At 35.5% G+C, this 22581-nt stretch overlaps 2 protein-coding genes and 1 long non-coding RNA gene across 3 annotated transcripts in view; all 3 read right to left on the minus strand.

The window, feature by feature from the left end:
• Window positions 1-12378, minus strand: part of LOC123803164 (EF-hand calcium-binding domain-containing protein 13-like) — a 45342-nt gene extending 32964 nt beyond the window's left edge. Inside the window, 11 exon segments of the mRNA XM_087854722.1 lie at window positions 1852-1905; window positions 2472-2576; window positions 3459-3512; window positions 4002-4103; window positions 4376-4429; window positions 4598-4702; window positions 5351-5404; window positions 8300-8404; window positions 9080-9133; window positions 9897-10001; window positions 12284-12378. Of these exon segments, the coding sequence (XP_087710848.1) occupies window positions 1852-1905; window positions 2472-2576; window positions 3459-3512; window positions 4002-4103; window positions 4376-4429; window positions 4598-4702; window positions 5351-5404; window positions 8300-8404; window positions 9080-9133; window positions 9897-10001; window positions 12284-12344 (853 nt within the window). The 5' untranslated portion in view covers window positions 12345-12378.
• A 589-nt stretch (window positions 12379-12967) lies between these two features.
• On the minus strand, window positions 12968-20402 carry LOC148107938 (uncharacterized). The gene is made up of 4 exons (XR_015721268.1): window positions 20291-20402; window positions 19360-19413; window positions 16738-16842; window positions 12968-13022 (listed from the first exon to the last, which is right to left on the minus strand). It is a non-coding gene; the product is annotated as an uncharacterized LOC148107938 (long non-coding RNA).
• Window positions 20403-21007: 605 nt separating this feature from the next.
• The window catches only part of EFCAB13 (EF-hand calcium binding domain 13), a 201090-nt gene continuing 199516 nt past the window's right edge, over window positions 21008-22581 (minus strand). The window contains exons 52-53 of the mRNA XM_087854723.1: window positions 21683-21787; window positions 21008-21072 (exon numbers count right to left, since the gene is read on the minus strand). Coding sequence (XP_087710849.1) covers window positions 21008-21072; window positions 21683-21787 — 170 coding nt within the window. The remainder of the gene's footprint in view (window positions 21073-21682; window positions 21788-22581) is intronic.

Below are 22581 nucleotides of genomic sequence, written 5' to 3' on the forward strand. Positions count from 1 at the left end.
TGAACAGACACTTTTCCAATGAAGACATACAAATGGCTAACAGACACATGAAAAAATGTTCAAAATCATTAGCCATCAAGGAAATTCAAATCAAAACCACACTGAGATACCACCTTACGCCAGTTAGAATGGCAAAAATAGACAAGGCAAGAAACAACAATTGTTGGAGAGGATGTGGAGAAAGGGGATCCCTCCTACATTGTTGGTGGGAATGCAAGTTGGTACAGCCACTCTGGAAAACCGTGTGGAGGTCCCTTAAAAAGTTAAAAATTGAGCTACCCTATGATCCAGCCATTGCACTACTGGGTGTTTACCCCAAAGATACAGACGTAGTGAAGAGAAGGGCCATATGCACCCCAATGTTCATAGCAGCAATGTCCACAATAGCTAAATCGTGGAAGGAGCCGAGATGCTCTGCAACAGATGACTGGATTAAGAAGTTGTGGTCCATATATACAATGGAATATTACTCAGCAATCAGAAAGAATGAGTTCTCAACATTTGCTACAACATGGACGGCACTGGAGGAGATAATGCTTAGTGAAATAAGTCAAGCAGAGAAAGACAACTATCATATGATTTCTCTCATCTATGGAACATAAGAACTAGAATGATCAGTAGGGGAAGAAAGGGATAAAGAAAGGGGGGGTAATCAGAAGGGGGAATGAAACATGAGAGACTATGGACTATGAGAAACAAACTGAGGGCTACAGAGGGGAGGGGGGTGGGGGAATGGGATAGACCGGTGATGGGTAGTAAGGAGGGCACATATTGCATGGTGCACTGGGTGTTATACACAACTAATGAATCATCGAGCCTTACATCGAAAACCGGGGATGTACTGTATGGTGACTAACATAATATAATAAAAAATCATTATTAATAAAAAAAAAAAAATACAGGCCCAGGAAAAAGTCAGGTGGGACAGGGCTGTGCAACTAAAGAGCACTAATCAATAATCTCCACAAAGAAACAGAGATTGTATTTGTTTCCAAACTCTTACTCTTAGATTGTTTTCTCTGCTCCTGCTTACATTTTGGAATAAATGCTAAATCTTCCTCTCTCCTTTCTACCTTCCTCCCTCCTCCCCTCTTCCTTCCTTGCTTCCTTTCTTCCCTCCTTCTTTCCTTCCATCTTTATTTCTGTTCACATGTTTCTTCGGGGAAAGTTTGAAAAACACAATCCAGTAGAGAACTTTCATCGATGATAAAGTTAGGATTATTACCAGGAAAAACACAGATGTGACACATGCAGGAAAATAAAGTGTTACAATCTATTGATATAAATTTAATGCTAACTACAGAGAGAGCCCAAATGTCCTTCAACTGATGAATTGATAAAGATGTGGTATACATACACATCCCCGTCCCCCCAGACACACTGAGGAATATTACTCAGCCATCAAAAAGAATGAAATCTTGCCATTTGCAACAATATGGATGGAACTAGAGCGTATTATGCTAAATGAAATAAGTCAGAGAAAGACAAATACCATATGATTTCACTCATGTGGAATTAAGAAACAACAGATGAACATAGGGGAAGGGAAGGAAAAATAAAATAAGATAAAAATAGAGAGGGAGGCAAACCATAAGAGACTCTTAACTACAGAGAACAAACTGAGGGTTGATGGGGGGAGGTGGGTGGGGGATGGGCTAGATGGGTGATGGATATTAAGGAGGTCACTTTTTGGGATGAGCACTGGGTGTTACACATAAGTGATGAATCACTAAATTCTACTCCTGAAAACAATACTATACTATATGTTAATAAACTTGAATTTAAATAAAATTTTAAAAATTTAATGCTTAAGGATATTTCATATGCCTCCTCTTTGTGCTTCTTACTCACTTTTATTATATTTCACATCCTTCAGCAACCTGTTTCGAAACACCTTTTCATGAGCTGTAAGAAAACGTACAATTCAGATCTCTAGAAAATTGATATGGAGACTCACCAAAACATTATAAATTTTATGATTGTAGAAAGATACATTTCAATTATTTGCTTTAAAATTAATCTATTTTATAGTTACACAAAATGGACATTTAAAAATACAGGTGTTTTCCACAGTGACAAACTTACCCATTCTTTGGAATTAGAGACATTTATTAAACTCTATCATGGTACAATTTAAAAAAATACATTAAAATATTTCTTTCTTTTTATTCCACTGATGTCCTATTTCTCCTTCACTGCTTTTCATTGCTCTTATTGTGAAACTATTGCTGATCTGAGGGGGTAGTATTAGTCATTTGGACAACTATATGGCAATGTAGTGATGAATCTCCAATTGTGTTCGAAGAGGTAATGACAGAATTTCTTTTCAAGTCAGAAGTGCCTTTCTATTAATTTATGGCTTTTTTTTAAAAGACAAAACCGTACTATTAAAAGATTAAGAATGACTCACATTGACCTATAAAATCAAGTTCCCTGGAAGGCATGTTGGCATTTATGTGGCATTTACTTACCATCAATGGGCAATGTTTTTAGCAGGTGCTTGTGTTCCTTATTTGTAAGCTCAATCCCCATGTCTTTCAGAATATTTTGTAGGTCCCTTGAATCAATCTTTTCTCCTTTGAAAAGATGGAATAGTTATAGGTTAAAATATGAAGGGACAATTTAATTATTTAAAACCATCTAAACATATACTATTGTTGTTCTAGTCTCTTCTCTAATACCAGAATGGAAAGGAAAGGCAGAGTGAAAGATTTCCTGATAAAAAGAGTCAAATGGTAAATAAAAAACAGAATTTTTCCCTTAATAATAGTAAATAGGAAGGGGCACCTGAGTGGCTCAGTCAGTTGTGCCTGCCTTCAGCTCAGGTCATGATCCTAGGGTCCTGGGATTGAACCCCACCTCAGGCTGCGTGCTCAGCGGGGAGTCTGCTTCTCTCTCTCCTTCTGCCCCTCCCCGCGCTTGTGCTCTTTCCCTCTCTCTCAAATAAATAAAATCTTTTAAAAAATAGTAAATAGGAATTATTCCTAATACTGAGAATAATATCACATAGTGTAGAAGCAAATCTGGTCATATAATTACCCAGAAATAAAGTCAAGAGATGGTTAATATAATATACAATAAACAAACTATGACATATTTTACTTTATTTTGTTAAAACTATGTGATTAGCTGTTGGCAATGGGCTTATTATTTTTAATGCTCCACTCTGCTTTTACTATGTCCACCTAGTCTTGGGGTCTCTAAAAGTACCAGCCAGATACTTTCACTGAAAAAAAGCATCAAAGAATACGACTTATTATGAAAAAATTATCCTTTGTTTTACTTATAAACCCAGATAATGTTAGATTAAGCTGCTGATCAGTAGATGCAAATATTTATTAAAATTAATACTGAAAATATGTGAATTTATAAGCCGCTAATATAATTTTGAGAACACGCTTTTAAAATTTTTAGTGTAAATCATGATTTATTGCAAATAATTTATAACAAATTCTTACCTGTAAAAGCTTTCACTTCATCCTCCAAAGTTTTCAGAGCAATTTTATTATCAACTGTAACAAAGAACCGTAACTTGAAGCTCATACAATGATGTAAAACAGCAAAAGAATACCCTCCTCCTCTTCAGATTATAACAGCACTTAAGTGTCCCGGGTATCTTATTAAGCACTTTAAAGAGTCATTCAATAAATTTTTACTCAGAATATATTATAAGCCTAAGTAGAAGAAAAATTTTAAAATATTAAAAATAAACTTATTTCAAAAATGTGAATTTGACTTTCTATTTCATAAAATATCAACTCTTGAATTTGATGATGAAAAGGTGGGATTCAAAAGTGGCTTTCTTATTCTCAGAATTGGGAAGACTCTTCTAGTGACCGTGCCACCTGTGTCCAAATACTACATTCCTGACTTCTTTGTGTTATTGTCTCATCTCCAATCTTGACATCTTCTGCATAAAAAGTTCCCTTATCCCATTCCTCTCATTGCTAAAGGTACATAAAACCTAAAGCTCAAAATCCAATGGTATCTCATATGCTCACCACTGATTGGCAGGTTTTGTTTCAGATCTTCAAGTTCCTTGTCAGTGAGCTTGATTCCCATGTTGCCTAGAACGGTTTCCAAGTTCTTGATGTCAACCTTCCCTTAATCAGAAAGAGAAAGGCCTGTGAGGAAAATTTAGTGACTCTAAAAAAGTTATTTTTAAGGTTAAAATTTTCTAGAGAAGATGGGTCTTTCCACCAAGAAATAAAACTAAAATGTTACTACCAAAACATGGATACCACAAAGTCCAACTCTAGACAAATATTTATAATAAGGAGTACAGTAACAGAATCAACATGGCAACTAAGGTGAATGGTAAAATATAGTTACTGTTCCAATAGGAATTCTAGGTTTATAGTGACTTTGTACTCACCTGTAATAGATTTCACTGCTTCCATCAAGTTAGGCAGATCAACATTCCCATTTGCTACATAAGTCCACAAGAGACATATGATCAATGACATGAGTTTAGAAAAAGATACAAATTATTCATATAGTATAAAGTCCAGCTCAATTTGACTCACATCCTAATTTTAATTGACACTCCTTTAAATAGAAGATAACCAGATGCTTTACTGCTATCTCTAGTGCTCACCATCAACTTGTAGTTGTCCTGACAGTTCAGCAAATTCCTCTTCTGTGAGCTTCATTCCCATATTTTCCAAATTAGTATGGAGGTTATTCTTTTTCATCTTTCCATCTTAGGAAAGAGATAGTGAAGAAACATTTGAAAAAAAAAGTTATATATAGCAAAATGAAAAAAAATTTTTTAGTAAAACTATTAACTTTAATGACCACATATTATTAAAACAAGAGACAAAACATATTTCATGCCTCTGTTATCATCACATTTCAACAAGACTGAAACCCCAAATAGACTTGTTCACTTGAAGACCCAAAGAGAAAGTCAAGAGAGTCAGAATTAGAATTGTATTTCCTTTAGTCTATTGTTGTTGACAAGCCTACTTAATAGAACAGGGTTAAGGGGCTTGAACAAATAGAACTGCAGACCACTAACTTAAATACTCGGCACAAAAAGTTGGGTTATTTTTGTTTACTGACTTGACATATTAGTTATCATCGTAGCTGACCATTGCTCTTGGTAATGACCAGGGTTTTTTGTTTGTTTGTACTTGCTAGGATTAATTTTTCTTTTTGAGAAAGAGTTGAAAAAAATCTAAGATGATACTGGACTTCTTGCCAGGAGAAAGTGTATATTAACAGCAGATAAAATATAGTTACGCTGAAAGAATCATAAGTGAAAACTTACATAGGGCCAAGATTCATGCTTAGATGATGTATCTGGAGAACCTAGATAATATGCCTTATAATTTTGTTTCTTACTTACCTTTGAGAGACTTCATAGCCTTCAGTAATCTGTTACGATATAACTTTCCATTGGCTGTAAGAAAAGTCATAATTCATGTAATGGTAAAATGAATATGAGATTCACAAAAATAGCATGAATAGAATAATTTCATTAACAGAAAATCTAGTCTTTTATCAATATACCAAAATCAACTGTATTTCTATGCTGTTGCAATGAGCAAATCAAAAAGGAAACTAAGAAAGCAATTCCATTTACAAGAGCATCAAAAAGAATAAAATGCTTAAGAATAATTCAACAAAAAGAAGTATGAAACTTATACTCTGGAAACTATAAAACATTGTAGAAAGAAATTAAAGAAGGCCTAAATAAATGAAAAGACATCCTATGTTTATGGATTGGAAGATTTAATATTGTGAATAAGGCAATACTCCCCAAATTGATCCATGGATTCAATGCAATCTTATAAAAAAATTCTAGCTGGTTTATTTGCAGAAATTGATGAGATGATCCTAATATTCATATGGTAAAGCTGGGCCCTAAATAACAAAAATAATCTTGAAAAGGAAAAAGAAGTGGGGGACTCATACTTTTCTTTTTTCTTTTTAAAGATTTATTTATTTATCTATTTGAGAGAGCACATTCACTTAGGAGTGTGCGTGGAGGGAGGGGCAGAGGGAGAGAATCTCAGGCAGGCTCTCTGCTGAGCACAGAGCCCCATATAAGGCTCAATCCCACAACCCATGAGATCATGACCTGAGCTGAAAGCAATAGTTGGACACTTAACCAAATGAGCCATCTAGGGACCCCACACACTTCTCATTCTAAAAGCTACAGTAATCAAGACAGTGGGGTACTAGTATAAAAGTAGAGATATAGAGCAATAGAATATAATTTAGAATCCAGGAATAAACCTTCCAATTTATAGTCAATTGATTTTTGACAAGGGTTCCAGCACCATTCAATGAAGAAAGAATAATCTTTTCAACAAATGATGCTGGGACAACTGAATATTCACGTGCAAAGAGAATATTCTTTTGGATCCCTATCTCACACCATATACAAAAGTTAACTCAAGATGGGACACCTGGTTGGCTCAAGTCAGTTAAGCATCTGACTCTTGATTTTGGTTTGGGTTGTGATCTCAAGGTCATGAGATCAAGCCCCACATCAGACTCTGTATTGGGTGTGAGGCCTGCTTGGGATTCTCTCTCTCCCTCTCTTTTTGCCCCTGCTCACTCTCTCTGTAATAAATAAATAAATAAATAAATAAATAAATAAATAAATAAAATTAACTCAAGATGGGTCAAAGACCTAATTATACGTGTGGGGTGGGGGAGGGCAGAGGCAGAGGGAGAGAATCTCAAGCAGACTCTGCGCTGAGTGTGGAGCCGGACACCAGGCTCCTTCCCAGAACCATGAGATCATGACCTGAGCTGTAATCAAGAGTTGGAGGCTTATCCGACTTAGCCATCCAGGCACCCGTCTTCCTTATGATTTCCTTCCTTCCTTTTCTTTCTTTTTTTTTTTTAGATTTTATTTATTTATTTGATACAGAAAGAGAGAGAGAGAGAGAGAGAGAGAGCACACACACGCACAAGCAGGGGGAGCAGCAGGCAGAGGCAGAGGGAGAAGCTGGCTCACAAGTAGGGAGCCTGATGCAGGGCTCGATCCCAGGACCCTGGGATCATGACCTGACCCAAAGGCAGGCGCTTAATGACAGAGCCACCCAGGTGCCCCCCTTACAATTTTCTTAATAACACTTTCTTTTGCCTAGCTCATGTATTGTAAGAATATATAATACATATAGCATACAAAACACATATTAAGGGACTGTTCATGTTATCTGGTAAGGCTTCTGGTCAGCAGCAGGCAATCAGTAGTTAAGTTTTTGGAGAGTCAAAAGGTATACATGGATTTTCATCTGCACAGGGGGTCAGTGCTCCTAACCCCTGTGTTATTCAAGGGTCAGCTGTACAAATACATAACAGGATAGGGATGAATCTTGAAAATATTGTGCTAAGTGAAACTAGTCACAAAGGACCACATATTGTATGATTCTATTTATGTGGAATGTTCGGAATAGGAAAACTGATGGAGATAGAAAATAGTGCTTGCTCAGGGCTGAAGGGATGGAGAAACTGGGAGGTGACTGTCAATGGGTATGGGGCATCTTTCCGGGATAATAAAAATGTTCTAAAATTGATTGTGGTGATGAATGCACAATTTTGTGAATACATTAGAATTCACTGAGTTGCATACTTTATTGGGTTAACTATATGGTATGTGGATGATATCTCAGTAATTCTGTTAAAAATGTTTTACCCAAAATTTTCATCTTTATATAACAATGAAATTAAGGAAGAGAAGCCTTTTTCAATATAATAAACTTGTCCCCTTGAGGGGGCCTACTCTATTGTATATCTTCCCTTTTTTCTTTTTTTTAAAAAGAGGAGGTGTTTATTTGTTTATTTATTTGGAGATTTTATTTATTTATTTGACCGAGAGAGAGCACAAGCAGGGGGAGCAGCAGGCAGAGGGAGAAGCAGACTCCCCGCTGAGCAGGGGGCCCAGTGTGGGACTCGATCCCAGGACCCTGGGATCATGACCCGAGCCAAAGGCAGCTGCTTAACGACTGAGCTACCCAGGTGCCCCCTTTCCTTTCTTTATAATTCTGACTTTTATCTTTAATTTCTTCCACTGCTCTCTTATCTCTTCTTTCTCTTTCTTACGGTATAAGCCCTGAAGGGCAACAGTAGACATTTGTTAGCTCTGATGGCAACTTACATCTGAGGAATTGCTTGGCTTCTCAAATAAACTCTAAATGACAATTACAGTTTTTATATGTAGCTTACATTTTAGGTTTTTTTTTTAATGTTCTATCATGTTTCAGAAGAAATTAAAATTTTCATGCAGATCCTCAAAAATCCAAGTTCCCTTGAAGCTTCCATAGACACTTGTATGACTCACCATCAATTGGCAGCATTTTCTGCATCTTCTCTCGTTCCTTATCTGCAAGCTCAATTCCCAGATTTCCCAGAACATTTTTTAGATCACTTGACTCAATCTTCTCACCTTTGAAAATAGGAAATTTGGTATACATATTCATTTCACATAGCAGTAATTATTTCTAATGAAAAAGTTATTTCAGGATATCATCTCCTTGTTTCAGATTGAAGAATAAAGTAAAAATGAAACATTTTCAACTACAAAATCAATGTAGATGTTAGGTCAAATTTATTTCCTTAATATGAACAAGAGAGTTTCTTCTAAAATCAGGGGCAGACTACTTTCAGAATAAAATTTGATCTATTAATTGAAAAATAGATGCTTACATGAATTTTTCTTTGAAAAAGTATTTTAATTAAAAAAAAAGAATTATATGATAAATACAATGAAGACATTACCTCAATCAATTTTAGGCTCCACTCTGATTTGCTGTGTCATTCTATACTGTGGCTATTAAACACTCAGGAAGTGAATTACATTATTGACAAAAACAACAGAGATTACAGAACTTGAAAGCAAGAGATAGTACAGTAATTTCATTGTAGAAACAGATAATTTTATACAATACACGAAATGCCAGAGACAAATACTTCATTAATAAATATAGAGAAATACCAGAATTTATAAGTCAACAATGGAGTACTAGGAAATACCAGGAAAAAACTAAATTTAATGTAGATATTAGATAATGTAGATAATTGGAATCTTAATTATATGGATCTTCACCTAATTTTCACTCACCTGTAAAATCTGTGATGTTTTCCATCAGTGTTTCTAGAGGAATTTTCTCATCAACTATAGGAGAAGATCAAAATCACATTATATTATATTATACAGATCTCATATATTATGAGATACAAAAGTTTGTAGGAAAAACATAGGAACAACTATAATAGTTGCACTTACTATGTGTGTCAGTCCCCATCCTAATTGTTTTTATTTAACAAATATTTTTGAACATACTTTCCAGATTATTATTCTCCCCAGTTTTTATTTTAAGACAAGCATGAATAAGAAGAAAATCCTAAACATGAAAACCATACAATCACAATGATGCAATTTGGCCTATAATATCTCAAGTTTATTTGTGTTAGTAAGAGGAAGTTATTCAGAAGTGAGTGTATGGAAAGAATGCTGCATTCTTGCGTTCAAACTTGGAAAGACTACTAACTATGATACTTGTAGAGAGCACGAAAGTCACACATATCACATATATAAAAAAATGTTTTAACTTTGACTTTGTTAACTGGATACTCACCAACTCAAATGACATTCTCTGTGTTTTAGTCATTGCTATACTGTATCACCACAGAGCTCTTGGGCCTTCCCTTCCCTTTATGGAAAAGGACGTTTCTTCCCTCAAAGGTTCTTTTTTTTTTTTTTAATGTATTTTTATTCTATTATGTTAGTCACCATACAGTACATCCCTGGTTTCTGATGCAAAGTTCGATGATTCATTAGTTGCATATAACACCCAGTGCACCATGCAATACATGCCCTCCTTACTTTTAACTAAACTCTCTCCAGAGTTAACCAGTGTATCTGATAACATGCTTACCACCAACATGCATGTCTTCAGCCAGATCTTTAAGTTCCACATCTGCAAGCTTGATCCCCAGGTTGTTCAGAATGGTGCCCAGGTTGTTGATATTGACCTTCCCACCTAAGAAAAATAACAGTCCATAAAGAATATTAAATGACTCCAAAAGAGAAGTTCTTACACTCTTCTGATCCATGTATCCCTTTGTTAATTTCTTTTTTTTTTTAAAGATTTTTCTTTATTTATTTGACAGAGATAGAGACAGGCAGCGAAAGAGGGAACACAAGCAGGGGGAGTGGGAGAGGAAGAAGCAGGCTCATAGCGGAGGAGCCTGATGTGGGGCTCGATCCCAGAACGCTGGGATCACGCCCTGAGCCGAAGGCAGACGCTTAACCGCTGTGCCACCCATGCGCCCCGCCTTTGTTAATTTCTTAAGCAGATCATTCCTCACAAAATTTGCCACTGTTTCAGACAAGTTATATACTCACTAAAGCCTATTCAAGGATTCCCTCAAAGTCTACTACTTGCCTAAAGTAAAGAATATTTGCTCTAAAATGAGAATAATAAAAAAAGAATAATTTGGGGAAATTGTTACTTTTTTCTGATGGCAATACACTTCCCATTCACTAATAAAATATATCTGTCCATTTAAAAAAATAAAGTGAAAAAAGTAAGTTAATTAATGTTCAACAATTTTAGCACAGAGACTAAATATTTCAGGCCCTCAACTACAAAGTTAGAATTCAGGCTACTTCCCTTGAGACTTGTCTTGCAGACCAGCCTACACAAACACAAGGTTTTAAAGGGCATTCAGTACTGAAATTAGTTTGAGAAAGAGAGCAAGGTACAGAAATAGAGGCTCAGAGTATGGACAAGTCCCTCAAGAAGTGGATGAGAAAAAGAAGAAAGAGATTGAGTTATGGCCAAGAGGGGTGTGAAGAGTTTTAGTTTGCTTATTTTATAGGATGGGATATCTGAGGAAGAAGGGGTACTCCTCACTCATCCTTTGATACTAGGATGGGTGTGCTTAAAGATACCTGTAAAGGTAGGGATTGGGGATAGAAAGCTGAAGGCTATCACTCTTGCTAGCCTCAATTTTCTTAGTGAATAAAAAAATATCTGGTGGGAAAAAAATAAATGGTGTTCAATAAATGTTTGGGGAATTCTGGTACTGGAGGTAAACATTCTTTAGTTCTAAACAATTGTAGGTTGACTTTTGATGAATGAACTTCCAGTTTAGTTTCTTCTGCTATTTATTAAATTCCCTGAATCACTGCTAATCATTTCCATATTTTTTTGCTATGCAAACTTGAAATTTGATATTTTTCTTCCTGATAATTTGGAAAATGACAAGAAAGTATGGTGCTTTACTTCTGAGATAGAAGATGAGATTATCTGCTAAAATAAAGATTAAGCTCTAAAAAAGTATACATTTGCAATCAGTATATATGACAGATGGCAGCAAATTCATATTTCAGAAACAGTATAAAGTGAAGATCTCATATTCCTTTGCATTCTCATTATGTTTCTCACTCACCTTTAAGAGACTTCACACCTTCTAGCAACCTGTTCTTAAAGACTTTGTTATCATCTATAAAAAAGGGCACAATTACGGTCATAGAGAAATGTGTGGCTTTTCACTAAAATTTTAGTAAAATTGAGATTGTCATGATTTACTCTAGAAATTTCCTCCATTAAAATAAATTTTGAGAGAAAATTAGGGAAAGTTTATAATACGGTAAATCTACCCAAAATTTAGCACACAAAGCACCCTGTAATACGCACAACATTTTTTGGTAATAGCACGTCTCACCTTTTATCCCCTCCATTTAACATCCTTCTTTCCCTTGTTTACCTCCCGCAATGGCCTGTAGCTAATCTACAAGGTAAGGGTAGCCTCAGAAATGTATTCCCCTCAGTGGTACGAGTCAACATGATGGGGATGCTTAGTCCAAAACTGAAAGTTAAACGCATAGATGGAAATTTCCCTCAGGAGTAAGTGAACATTTAAATTATTTTGAGATGGGCATTATTTGTTTATTTATTTATTTTTGCATCTTAGCAAATGGGGATAGTTTGAGTTTTAAAAAAAGCTCAAAAGGAAACAAAACAAATGAAGGTAGGGGGAAAAAGAGAGCAAGAACAAGAAACAGACTCTTAACTATAGAGAACAAACTGATGGTCACCAAAGGGGAGGTGGGTGGGGGTAAGGGTGAAATAGGTGATGGGGATTAAGGAGTGCGCTTGTGATGAGCACAGGGTGATGTATGGAAGTGTTGAATCACTGAATTCTACACCTGAAACTAATATTACACTGTATGTTGACTAACTGGAATTTAAATAAAAATTTTTTTAAAAAGCTTAATATAATCCTTTAAGGTCACATCAATATTTGAAATGCTTACCATTGAAAGGCAGATTTTTCATCAGCTTCAAACGTTCCTTATCTGTGAACTCTAGTCCCATGTTTTTCAGAATAGTTTTCACATCTTTGGCATCAACTTCTCCTCCTTAAAAAAGGCAGACACCATTACATACATGAGTTTAAAGGATCACCTAAGGATTCCAAATAGGGAAAATCAATCTATGGCTACATAGCTTGAATATGTACAGACTAAAGAACGAAGGCCAATGAGACCTCTCCACGTATACTGACTATGACATCCACAGAAAAAGAATTTGATCTCTAAATGCTAACAAAAGAAGTCACGATCATATTGACAATGGCAAGGGAACTCTGAACCCAGAAATTTACATTATGTATCTGTCTATTCAATTAGAATTATTATAAATTACTTATTCAAATAATTGTATCAAATAAGGTAAGATCTGTTAGTCTCATTTTTGTAAGTTTTCTGTAATCGTTACCAAAATTTTACTTCATATATTATTTTGCTAATATAGATTTGGCTGTTCTAAAAGAAAGAAGAACAAAACATATATATAAAAAATATACCAGAAAATAAATGAATTGCTAGTAATTTAATGAATAAGGAAATAAATACCATAATTAAATGGCAATTGAGGGAAAATGATAAAATATAATTACTATAAATACTAAATCTCTTGGATTGATAATTTCTCACTTGCCTGTAGTAGCTTTTACTCCATCCATCACCTCTTTCAGACCAACCATCCCGTTAGCTACAAGAACAGGCACAATGCAAATAATGTCAGAAGTGGAGAACGCAAATTTAAGACATGTATTTTGTGGAAACAATTCCATGAAAAATTCCCTATATTTTCATTTTACTTGAGACCATTTATTAAATGCCTGGATCTCAGGGAGTTAAAATGATCTTCATTAATATAAAGGTCTCTTATGTCTTAGAAACTGGGTCTGGAAAATTGTGCTCTTCCTAGTGTTTTGTATGCCATTATAAACCATAGTTGAAGATACTATTGGGGTTGGCCAGGTGTTCTGGAAATATTACTTCATGTACCAACAAACAGCTGAGGAAGGGACCATTAATCTAGCTTGGTATGTTCTAAGATTGCTTCCTGCAGGAGATAATGCATGAACTATATTACTGTATCAGAGCAGTTGATCTGAAATATGGACGGATTAAAAAGACTTCACACGGAGAAGCTGAGAAAAGGGAAAAATAGAGGGGTATCATGCTATGTGTGTGAAACTACAAATAGTTCAACATGGCTTGAACAGAAGGAAAATGAGAGAAGATATATCCAGACGGGCAGATGGAGATTGAAGGTCTCATGCACTATGATAAGAATCTTTGAATTCATTTTAGAGTGAAGATTTCAGAAGACAGAAGGAGAGATAGAAGAATGGGCCTGTTGACTTCTCTATAAATAGATTTTCATATTCCTATTATTTTGCTTTCTTATTATCTAGACCTATTAGAATCCCAACAGTACTATCGGCAATTCTTCGTATATATAGGGGAGGGTGATGCTATTTTAGATTAATTATAATGAAGATCCAAGACTTACTCTGACTTTATTTTTTATTATGTTCAGTTAGCCACTGTATAGTACATCATTAGTTTTCGATGTAGTGTTCCATGATTCATTAGTTATGTGTAACACCCAGTGCACATCACAGCATGTGCCCTCCTTCATACCCATCACCCTGTTACCCCTCCCTCACTCCTCCCCCTCTGAAACCCTCAGTTTGTCTCCTGGGGTCCATAGTCTCTCATGGTTGGTCTTCCTCTCTGATTTCTCCCCCTTCAGATTTCCCTCCCTTCCCTGTGGTCCTCCATGCTATCATTTGTGCTCCACATATGAGTGAAATCATGTGATAACTGTCTTTCTCTGCTTGACTTACTTCACTCAGCATAATCCCCTCCAGTTTCACCCATGTTGATGCAAATGGTGGGTATTCACCCTTTCTGATGGCTGAATAATATTCCATTGTATATATGGACCACATCTTCTTTATCCATTCATCTGTTATAGGGCATCTCGGCTTCTTCCACAGTTTGGTTATTGTGGCCATTGCTGCTATGAATATTGGGGTGCATGTGCCCCTTCTTTTCACTACATCTGTATCTTTGGGATAAATACCTAGTAGTACAATTGCTGGGTCGTAGGATAGTTCTATTTTTAACATCTTGAGGAGACTCCATACTGTGTTCCAGAGTGGCTGTGTCAACTTGCATTCCCACCAACAGTGTAACAGGGTTCCCCTTTCTCCAAGCTTTTCCCTTAAGGTCAGGAACACAACAGGGATGCCTACTCTCACAACTATTGTTCAATATAGTACTAGAAGTCCTAGCCTCAGCAATCAGACAACAAAAAGAAATAAAAGGCATCCAAATTGGCAAAGAAGAAGTCAAATTCTCTCTCTTCGCAGATGACATGATCCTTTATGTGGAAAATCCAAAAGACTCCACCTCCAAATTACTAGAACTCATACAGCAATTCAGCAATGTGGCAGGATACAAAATCAATGCACAGAAATCAGTTGATTTTCTACACACTAACAATGTAACTGTAGAAAGAGAAATTAAGGAATTGATTCCATTCACAACAGCAACAAAAACCATAAGATACTTAGGAACAAACCTAACCAAAGAGGTAAAGGATCTATACTCAAGAAACTACAGAACACTTACAAAAGAAATTGAGGAAGACACAAAAAGATGGAAAAGCATTCCATGCTCATGGATTGGAAGAATAAACGTTGTTAAAATGTCTATCCTGCCCAGAGCAATTTGCACTTTCAATGCCATCCCTATTAAAATACCATTGGCATTTTTCAAAGAACTGGAACAAACAATCCTAAAACTTGTATGGAACCAGAAAAGACCCCGGATTGCCAGGGGATTGTTGAAAAAGAAAACCAAAGCTGGAGGCATCACAATTCCAGACTCCAAGCTATATTACAAAGTTGTGATCATCAATTATACACAAATAATGAATCATGAAACACTACATCAAAGACTAAGGATATACTGTATGGTGACTAACATAACATAATAAAAAAATATTTTAAAAAAAAGTTGTGATCATCAAGACAGCATGGTACTGGCACAAAAACAAACACATAGATCAATGGAACAGAATAGAGAGTCCAGATACGGACCCTCAACTCTATGGTCAACTAATCTTCGACAAAGCAGGATAAAATATCCAATGGAAAAAAGACAGTCTCTTCAATAAACAATGCTGGGAAAATTGGACAGCTATATACAGAAGAATGAAACTCGACCATCCTCTTACACCACAAACAAAGATAAACTCCATCACAAAGATAAACTCTAAATGGATGAAAGACCTCAATGTGAGACAGGAATCCATCAAAATCCTAGAGGACAACACAGGCAGTAACCTCTCCAACATCGGCCACAATAACTTCTTTCAAGACACACATCCAAAGGCAAAGGAAATAAAAGCAAGAATGAACTTTTGGGACTTCATCAAGATAAAAAGCTTCTGCACAGCAAAGGAAAACAGTCAATAAAACTAAGAGGCAACCCACGGATTGGGAGAAGATATTTGCAAATGACATTACAGATAAAGGGCTGATATCCAAGATCTGTAAAGAACTTCTCAAAACTGAACAATCAAAGAACAAGTAACCCAGGCAAAAAATGGGCAGAAGACATGAACAGACACTTCTTCAAAGAAGACATACAAATGGCAAACAGACACATGAAGAAATGCTTACCATCATTAGCCATCAGGGAAATACAAATCAAAACCACAATGAGATACCACCTTACACCAATTAGAATGGCAAAAATTAACAAAACAGGAAACAACAAATGCTGGCGAGGATTATTCTGACTTTAAAATTAGGCTCTCCTCCAAGTATCCATGCATAAATGAATGGATAAAGAAGCTGTGACACACACACACAGTGGAATTTTTTTAGCCATAAAAAAGGATGAAATCTTTCCATTTGCAACAACATGGATGGAGCTAGAGGGTATAATGCTAAGTGAAATCAGTTACCCAGAGAAAAATACCGTATGATTTCACTCACCTGTGGAATTTAAGAAACAAAACAAATGAACAAAGGAAAAAAAAAAGGAGGGAGAAAGACAAACCAAGAAATAGACTCTTAATTATAGAGAACAAACTGGTGGTTACCAGAGGGAGGGGGTTGGGAGAGTGGGTGAAATGTGTGATGGGGATTGAAGAGTACACTTACCATGATGAACACTGAGTAATGTATAGAATTGTTGAATTACTATATTGTACACCTGAAATAACATAACATTGTATGTTAACTATACTGGAATTAAAATTTTAAAAAGCTTTAATTAAAAAAATTACATTGGGCTCTCCTCCAACCTTTCTAACATGTCTCTGTCAAATAAATCTATTATTAAACATATCAGATATAAAGCAAAATAAAAGATGCTCTGAAAGTATCTGTAGTGCTCACCATCAGCTTGTAGGTTTTCTGACAGATCTGCAAGTTCCTCTTCTGTGAGCTCAATTCCCAATTTTTTTAGAATACTGTCCAGGTCGTTTGCATGAACCTTCCCCCCTTAGGAAAGAGACAATATAGGAATATACCAAATTATACCAAAATTTTGCATGCATATCAATATTCTATTTATTTAATATGTTTTTTAAGGTGAGGAGATGAATGTGGTAATCATTTTACAATACATAAGTGTATCAAATCATCACACCATATACTTTAAACCTACATGTTATATGTTAATTATGTATCAATAAAGCTGATAAAGGAAAGAATATCCTATGACCAACTGACTGAGGAAGAAAAAAAACTGAATCTGAGCCACTCTGGCTTCCTGTTGCTACGAATCTACAAGTAAAGAAAGGGATGACTTTCCTGGTGGGCGTGATTTATTCTGACCATCGGGAAACTGGGCTGCTGCTAATACACAGTTGGGACAGAGATAAATAGGTCTAGAATCTAGGACACCTGCTGGTATCCCCTTGTCCTGCGATTAAAGTTAATTGTAAATTAACCCAATACAATATAGACAAGTCTGATAATGGCCCTTATCCTTGAGGAACAAAATTTAGGATCACCTACCAGGTAATGAGGTAGGAGCAGCCAAAGTGCTTGGTGAGAGAAAGAGCAATATGAAATGGCAATGGGAAAAGAAAGATAAATACCAGCTACAACCACATGACCAGTTGCTAAAGGACTGCACAAGATTGTAATAGTTATGAGTATTTCTATATTTTTTGATATAGATGTATTTGTGAGTATTTTAACCAATTCTTTTCTTTTTATCTCCTCCCCCATTTCCCCACATTTACGTAAGATTTGTGAACAGTAGTTAGCCTTATGTATCATTGTTCAAATTATAGGATGTCAAGGAAGAATGTGAGTCAATTAGAAAATAAACATAACCTAGAGATGGATAGAGTGATAGCTGGGATTTTGTAACATCTTCTGAGAAGAGGGTTAGCATAGTTTTGGTTGTATGAGAAATTGTTATTACTGTTTTCTTTAGAAATATAAGAGAGGCTAAAAGATGTATACATGGATGCGAAGTTGCCAAGAGGAAGATAACGTAGACTGTTACTGTGTCAAATTGGCTAAACTGGAATTATATTCTAGGACTTCCCTTCCCTATAGAGTTCTGGCCTGCCACAGAAAATTTTGCATGACATTTGGAAGGCAAAAGTGAAGCAGCTACTCCTATACTCTAAAGGGCAGTGTCGGGGGTCCCTGGGTGGCTCAGTTGGTTAAGTATCTGACTCTTGATTTTGGCTCAGGTCATGATCTCAGGGTTGTGAGATCGAGCCTAAGACTCACTGCCTCTTTCTCTGCTCCTACCCCCCACCCCCATTCCTGCCCCAGTTCACACACGCTCTCTTTCTCTCTCTCAAAAAAAAAATTACCAAAAATAAATAAATAAATAAATAAATAAATAAATAAATAAATAAAGGTCAGTGTCGGGTTCCAGGTGCCATTACAGCCCATGATATTGCTCTTAATCTTCTGGATTGCCTTGTTGGCATAGGGTAGAAGCCAGGCATCCAGATCTTCTGGCTCTTGCCACTTCTCCTTGTCTTAGGCTAAGCACATGTACATCTCCATGGAGACAGATGCCAGTTTCTTTCTCAGGTCACTTATATTCTTAAGGGTGGGGAAAATAAGATAGACATGGATTCCAGTTTGTCCTCATTGGTTCTAGTTTTTTCTTGTTCTCCCCAACTCTTTCATATCAGTTTTTCCTCCTGGGTGCTGGCCTTGCTGACTACAGTGATTTCAGGACCTTAGGCCCACCACCAAAAGTGGGGGTGACAGCTTTCACAGACTTCTGCACCAGCTCTCACAATTGCATAAAATCTAATCTTTATAATAAATCTCTTATTCCATGTCACTCATAGTGATTTTGCTTCCCTAACCAAGCCCTAATGGATATAATAATCATAAATCCTATTAAAATAAAATAGAACAAAAAAGAAAAATGTATTTTGTGTCTCTGTATAATTACCTTCCAACGAAGCTAAAATCCCAAACAGACTTGTCCAAGTATTCAAAGTCAAAAAAATAGTTAAAATTAGAGCTTGTCTTAGTAACAAACCTATGTAACAAAACAAGTTAAGCAAGTGAAACTGCAGACAACCAATCTAATACTTGTATGCAATAAATAGGGGATATATATATATATATGTTATATTACATATATATACACATACATACATATATATATATATATATACACACACATGAATATATATATATATATTTTAATTTTTTTTGCCTGAGTTTCTATATTAGCTACGCATCGAGCTGGCCAAATCCTTTGAATAAGGCTAACCCCTCACTTATGCTGTGACTTCCTAGGTTTGACTTTTTTTGTGGGGGAGGGGTGTTCAGAGTTGAAAAACAATGTAAGAGCATATGGAATTTCCTACAAGATAAAATATAAGCCCTTATCAGTTAAAATGTGGATAGACTGAAAGAATCATAAATAAGGAATGATACCAAAGTGAGGAGCAAGGATTCAAAATTGAATGGTGTCAAGTTGGGGAATGTCAGACAATACGACCTTTAATTGGGTTTCTTACTTACCATTGAGAGACTTCATACTCTTGAGCAACCCATTTTGATACACCTTTCCAGCAGCTGTAAGAAAAGCCATAATTCATGTAACAGTGAAACATGGAATCACAAAAATGGCATGAATTAAGTAATTTCAGAAATAACATTTTAAGAAGAGTTGTCTCTAATTTTTAGTTTATTTCATCTTACATAGCAAAGTTTGGAAACAGAAACTTCTCTCATGGTGACAAACCTTCCTATTCCAGTACCTGAGGGAGTCTACTTGCTCAAACATGAGTATAGCTTCCCTTTTTCTTTCAATTTTTTAAAATTTAAATTCAACTTAGTTAACATACAGTGTATTAATGTATTAGTTCCAGGGGTAGAATTTAGTGATTCATCGGTTGCATATAACGAGCTCATTCCATCAATCACCCTCCTTAATGCCCACCACCTAGTGACCCAATCCCCCCACGCACCTCCCCTCCACCAACCTTCAGTTTGTTTCTTATAGTTAAGAGTCTCTTATGGTTTGCCTTCTTCTCTGTTTTTTTATCTTATTTTATTTTTCCTTCCCTTCCCCTATGTTCATCTGTTTTATTTCTTAAATTCCACACATGAGTAAAATGATATAGAACTCCCCTTTCTTTTTATTTCTGCTTCCTATCTTTGTTTTTTTCTTCATGGATCTCCAATCTTTCTCTTTTTTTCCTCTTCTCATGATATAAACAAATCAGGGGCTTGACAGGTAACAACATATTTAGTTGTTAATGTGAACTCTTGTTTGAAGGGTTACTTAACTTCTATTATAAATTCTAAGACAGGTTTCTATATAACTTGGAACTCAATTTAATATTTTTTCTCTTGCACTTTTGGAGGAAAATAAACAGAAATGAAATTGGAGATATTTACGCAGACTTAAAGACCCACAAAAGACCATGGCACCTCTGTGATAGCTCACCATCAGCTGGCAGTGTTTTCAGCAGCTTCTCTTTTTCCTTATCTGTGAGCTCAATCCCCAGGCTTCCCAGGAAATTTTTCAGGTCACTAGAATCAATCTTCTCACCTTTCAAGAGAGGGGATCGTACATGTACAAGCTTTAGGTACTCTCATATTATCTCAAGTTATAAAATATGCTCTCTGCAGCTTAATGATATCCCAGTTTCCAGATGAAGAGTTAGGCAAAGATATTCTCAAGTGCAGAACCACTGAACATGACTTTTGGTATTTATAAAATACCATATGTAATATAAATTAAAGAAAGTTTTTTCTAAAGTTGGAAAAGACAACTTCCAGAATAAAATCTGATGAGTGAATTAAGATAATGCAGATCCATATCTAAATTATTCTTCAAAAACATTTGACTGTTTTGGTGATAATTATTGATTTCAGTGAATACATTATCTCAATCAATTCTAAGCCTCCCCATGTACATTTCTAGATGATGTTCATTTAAACATTTGTGACATGAAGCATATCACTTGCATAAGCAACAGAAAATTTAGGATTTAAAATTGATATATAGTCTTGTATTCTACTGAGAAGTCTTCCTAATGCCAATCCAAGGGGCCTTAGAAGCATGTACTTAATAATGAAACATCAGAATTTAGTAAGATACTAGAAATGCCACCGAGAAAAACTAATATAAAGGACTAAACCCCTAGATTTACCTTACTTCTCATTTACCTGTAAAATTAGCTTTCACTTCATTCATCGGTCTTTTTAGTGAAATCCTTCTATCAACTGTAGGAGAAAAAGTCACACTAAGATAAAAAAGATACAAAATACAGTGAAAGACAACATGGGAGTAAAGATAATAAATCCTCATTTACTTTGTGCCAGGCACTATCTTAAGTGCCTTACATATGCTTACTCAAGAAATATTTACTGAATAATATTTTTCTAGGCTATTGATTTATTCAATTTTTATTGTCTTCCTTAATATTAGAAAGAAAAGCTTAAGTATAAAAATATACCATTTCAATAATGGAAGTTTTACATATAGTTCTATCATATTTCAAACCCATATGTGTTAGTAAAAAATGGGAAGAAGTTCAAAAGTACCATCATCTAAGTTGCCTGCATTTTTCTATTCAAAATGTGGAAGACTGTTTTCTAGTGAACATAATATGGGTAAAGAGCATAAAAGACATACATACAAAGTGCAATGTTTTCATGTTGATGTTAGTAACTGCCTGCTTATATGCTGGTTACATGTTTTGCCCATATTTATAGCTTCTTGATTATTATCAGGGTAGATTATTATTCCTAAGGCCCCTTTCCCTCGGACCACTGGCTATGGTTCTTATAATCTCTCCCAGCATGTAACTATGGTATCTGACAACTTGCTCACCATCAGCAAGGAGATTTTTAGTCAGAGCCTTAAGTTCCTTATCTGAGATCTTGATTCCCATATTATCCAGCAGAGCATTCAAGTCGTTGACATTGACTTTCCCATCTAAGGAAAGAGACAGTCTGTGAAGAAAATGATGTAACTCCGAAAAGGAGGTTCTTAAATCTTTTACAGACACATACCCTGTTGTGAATTTCATGAAGTATATGTCCGTGTTCACAAAGATTGTGTACAATTTCAGGGGGGTCATGTATTCTCTAAAACCTATTCACAGACCCCGCCCCCCCCCTGGTAGAATGGTTAATAATGCTTGTTGTAAAGTGTAAAAAAAAAAAAGAAAACCATCAATTTTAGAACAAGAGACTAAGAATCTTATGTTTATAGAGAAAGCCAACTATGACATTAGAATTAAGGTCACTTCTCTTGAGACTTGTCTTGAGGACCAGACTATAAAACACAAAGTTTTAAACAGCACTGAATAAATGCTAAGTGAATTCTAGTTCTGGAGGAACATGTTTTATTTCCAAACAATATTTTGTTATTTGTTCAGAAGTAAAGTAGTAACAATATTTAATTCGATGACCCAACTCCCAGTTTAATATTTATCAGCAGCTGATTAAATTCCCTGAGTCAGTGTTAATTTTTTCTGTTACATGTTGCTATGCAGACTTGAAATCTAATATTTGTTTTCTTGAAAAGTTTGGAAAAATCTTGAGAAAGTGCAAGACTTTTCTTCCTAGATATAAAGTAAAAGATTGGCTCCTAAAGTGAAACGTGATCTTCAGTGGAAGCATAATTTACAATCAGTGTATATGAGAAATAGCAGCATGCACTAATATCTTGGAAAGAGTATAAATGCAAAGATGCCATATTTGTCTGCACTTCCTTTATGATGCTTA

This window comes from Ursus americanus, chromosome 23 (assembly GCF_024610735.1).
Source record: "Ursus americanus isolate L20-20 chromosome 23, mUrsAme1.1.p, whole genome shotgun sequence".
NCBI lineage: Eukaryota > Metazoa > Chordata > Mammalia > Carnivora > Ursidae > Ursus > Ursus americanus.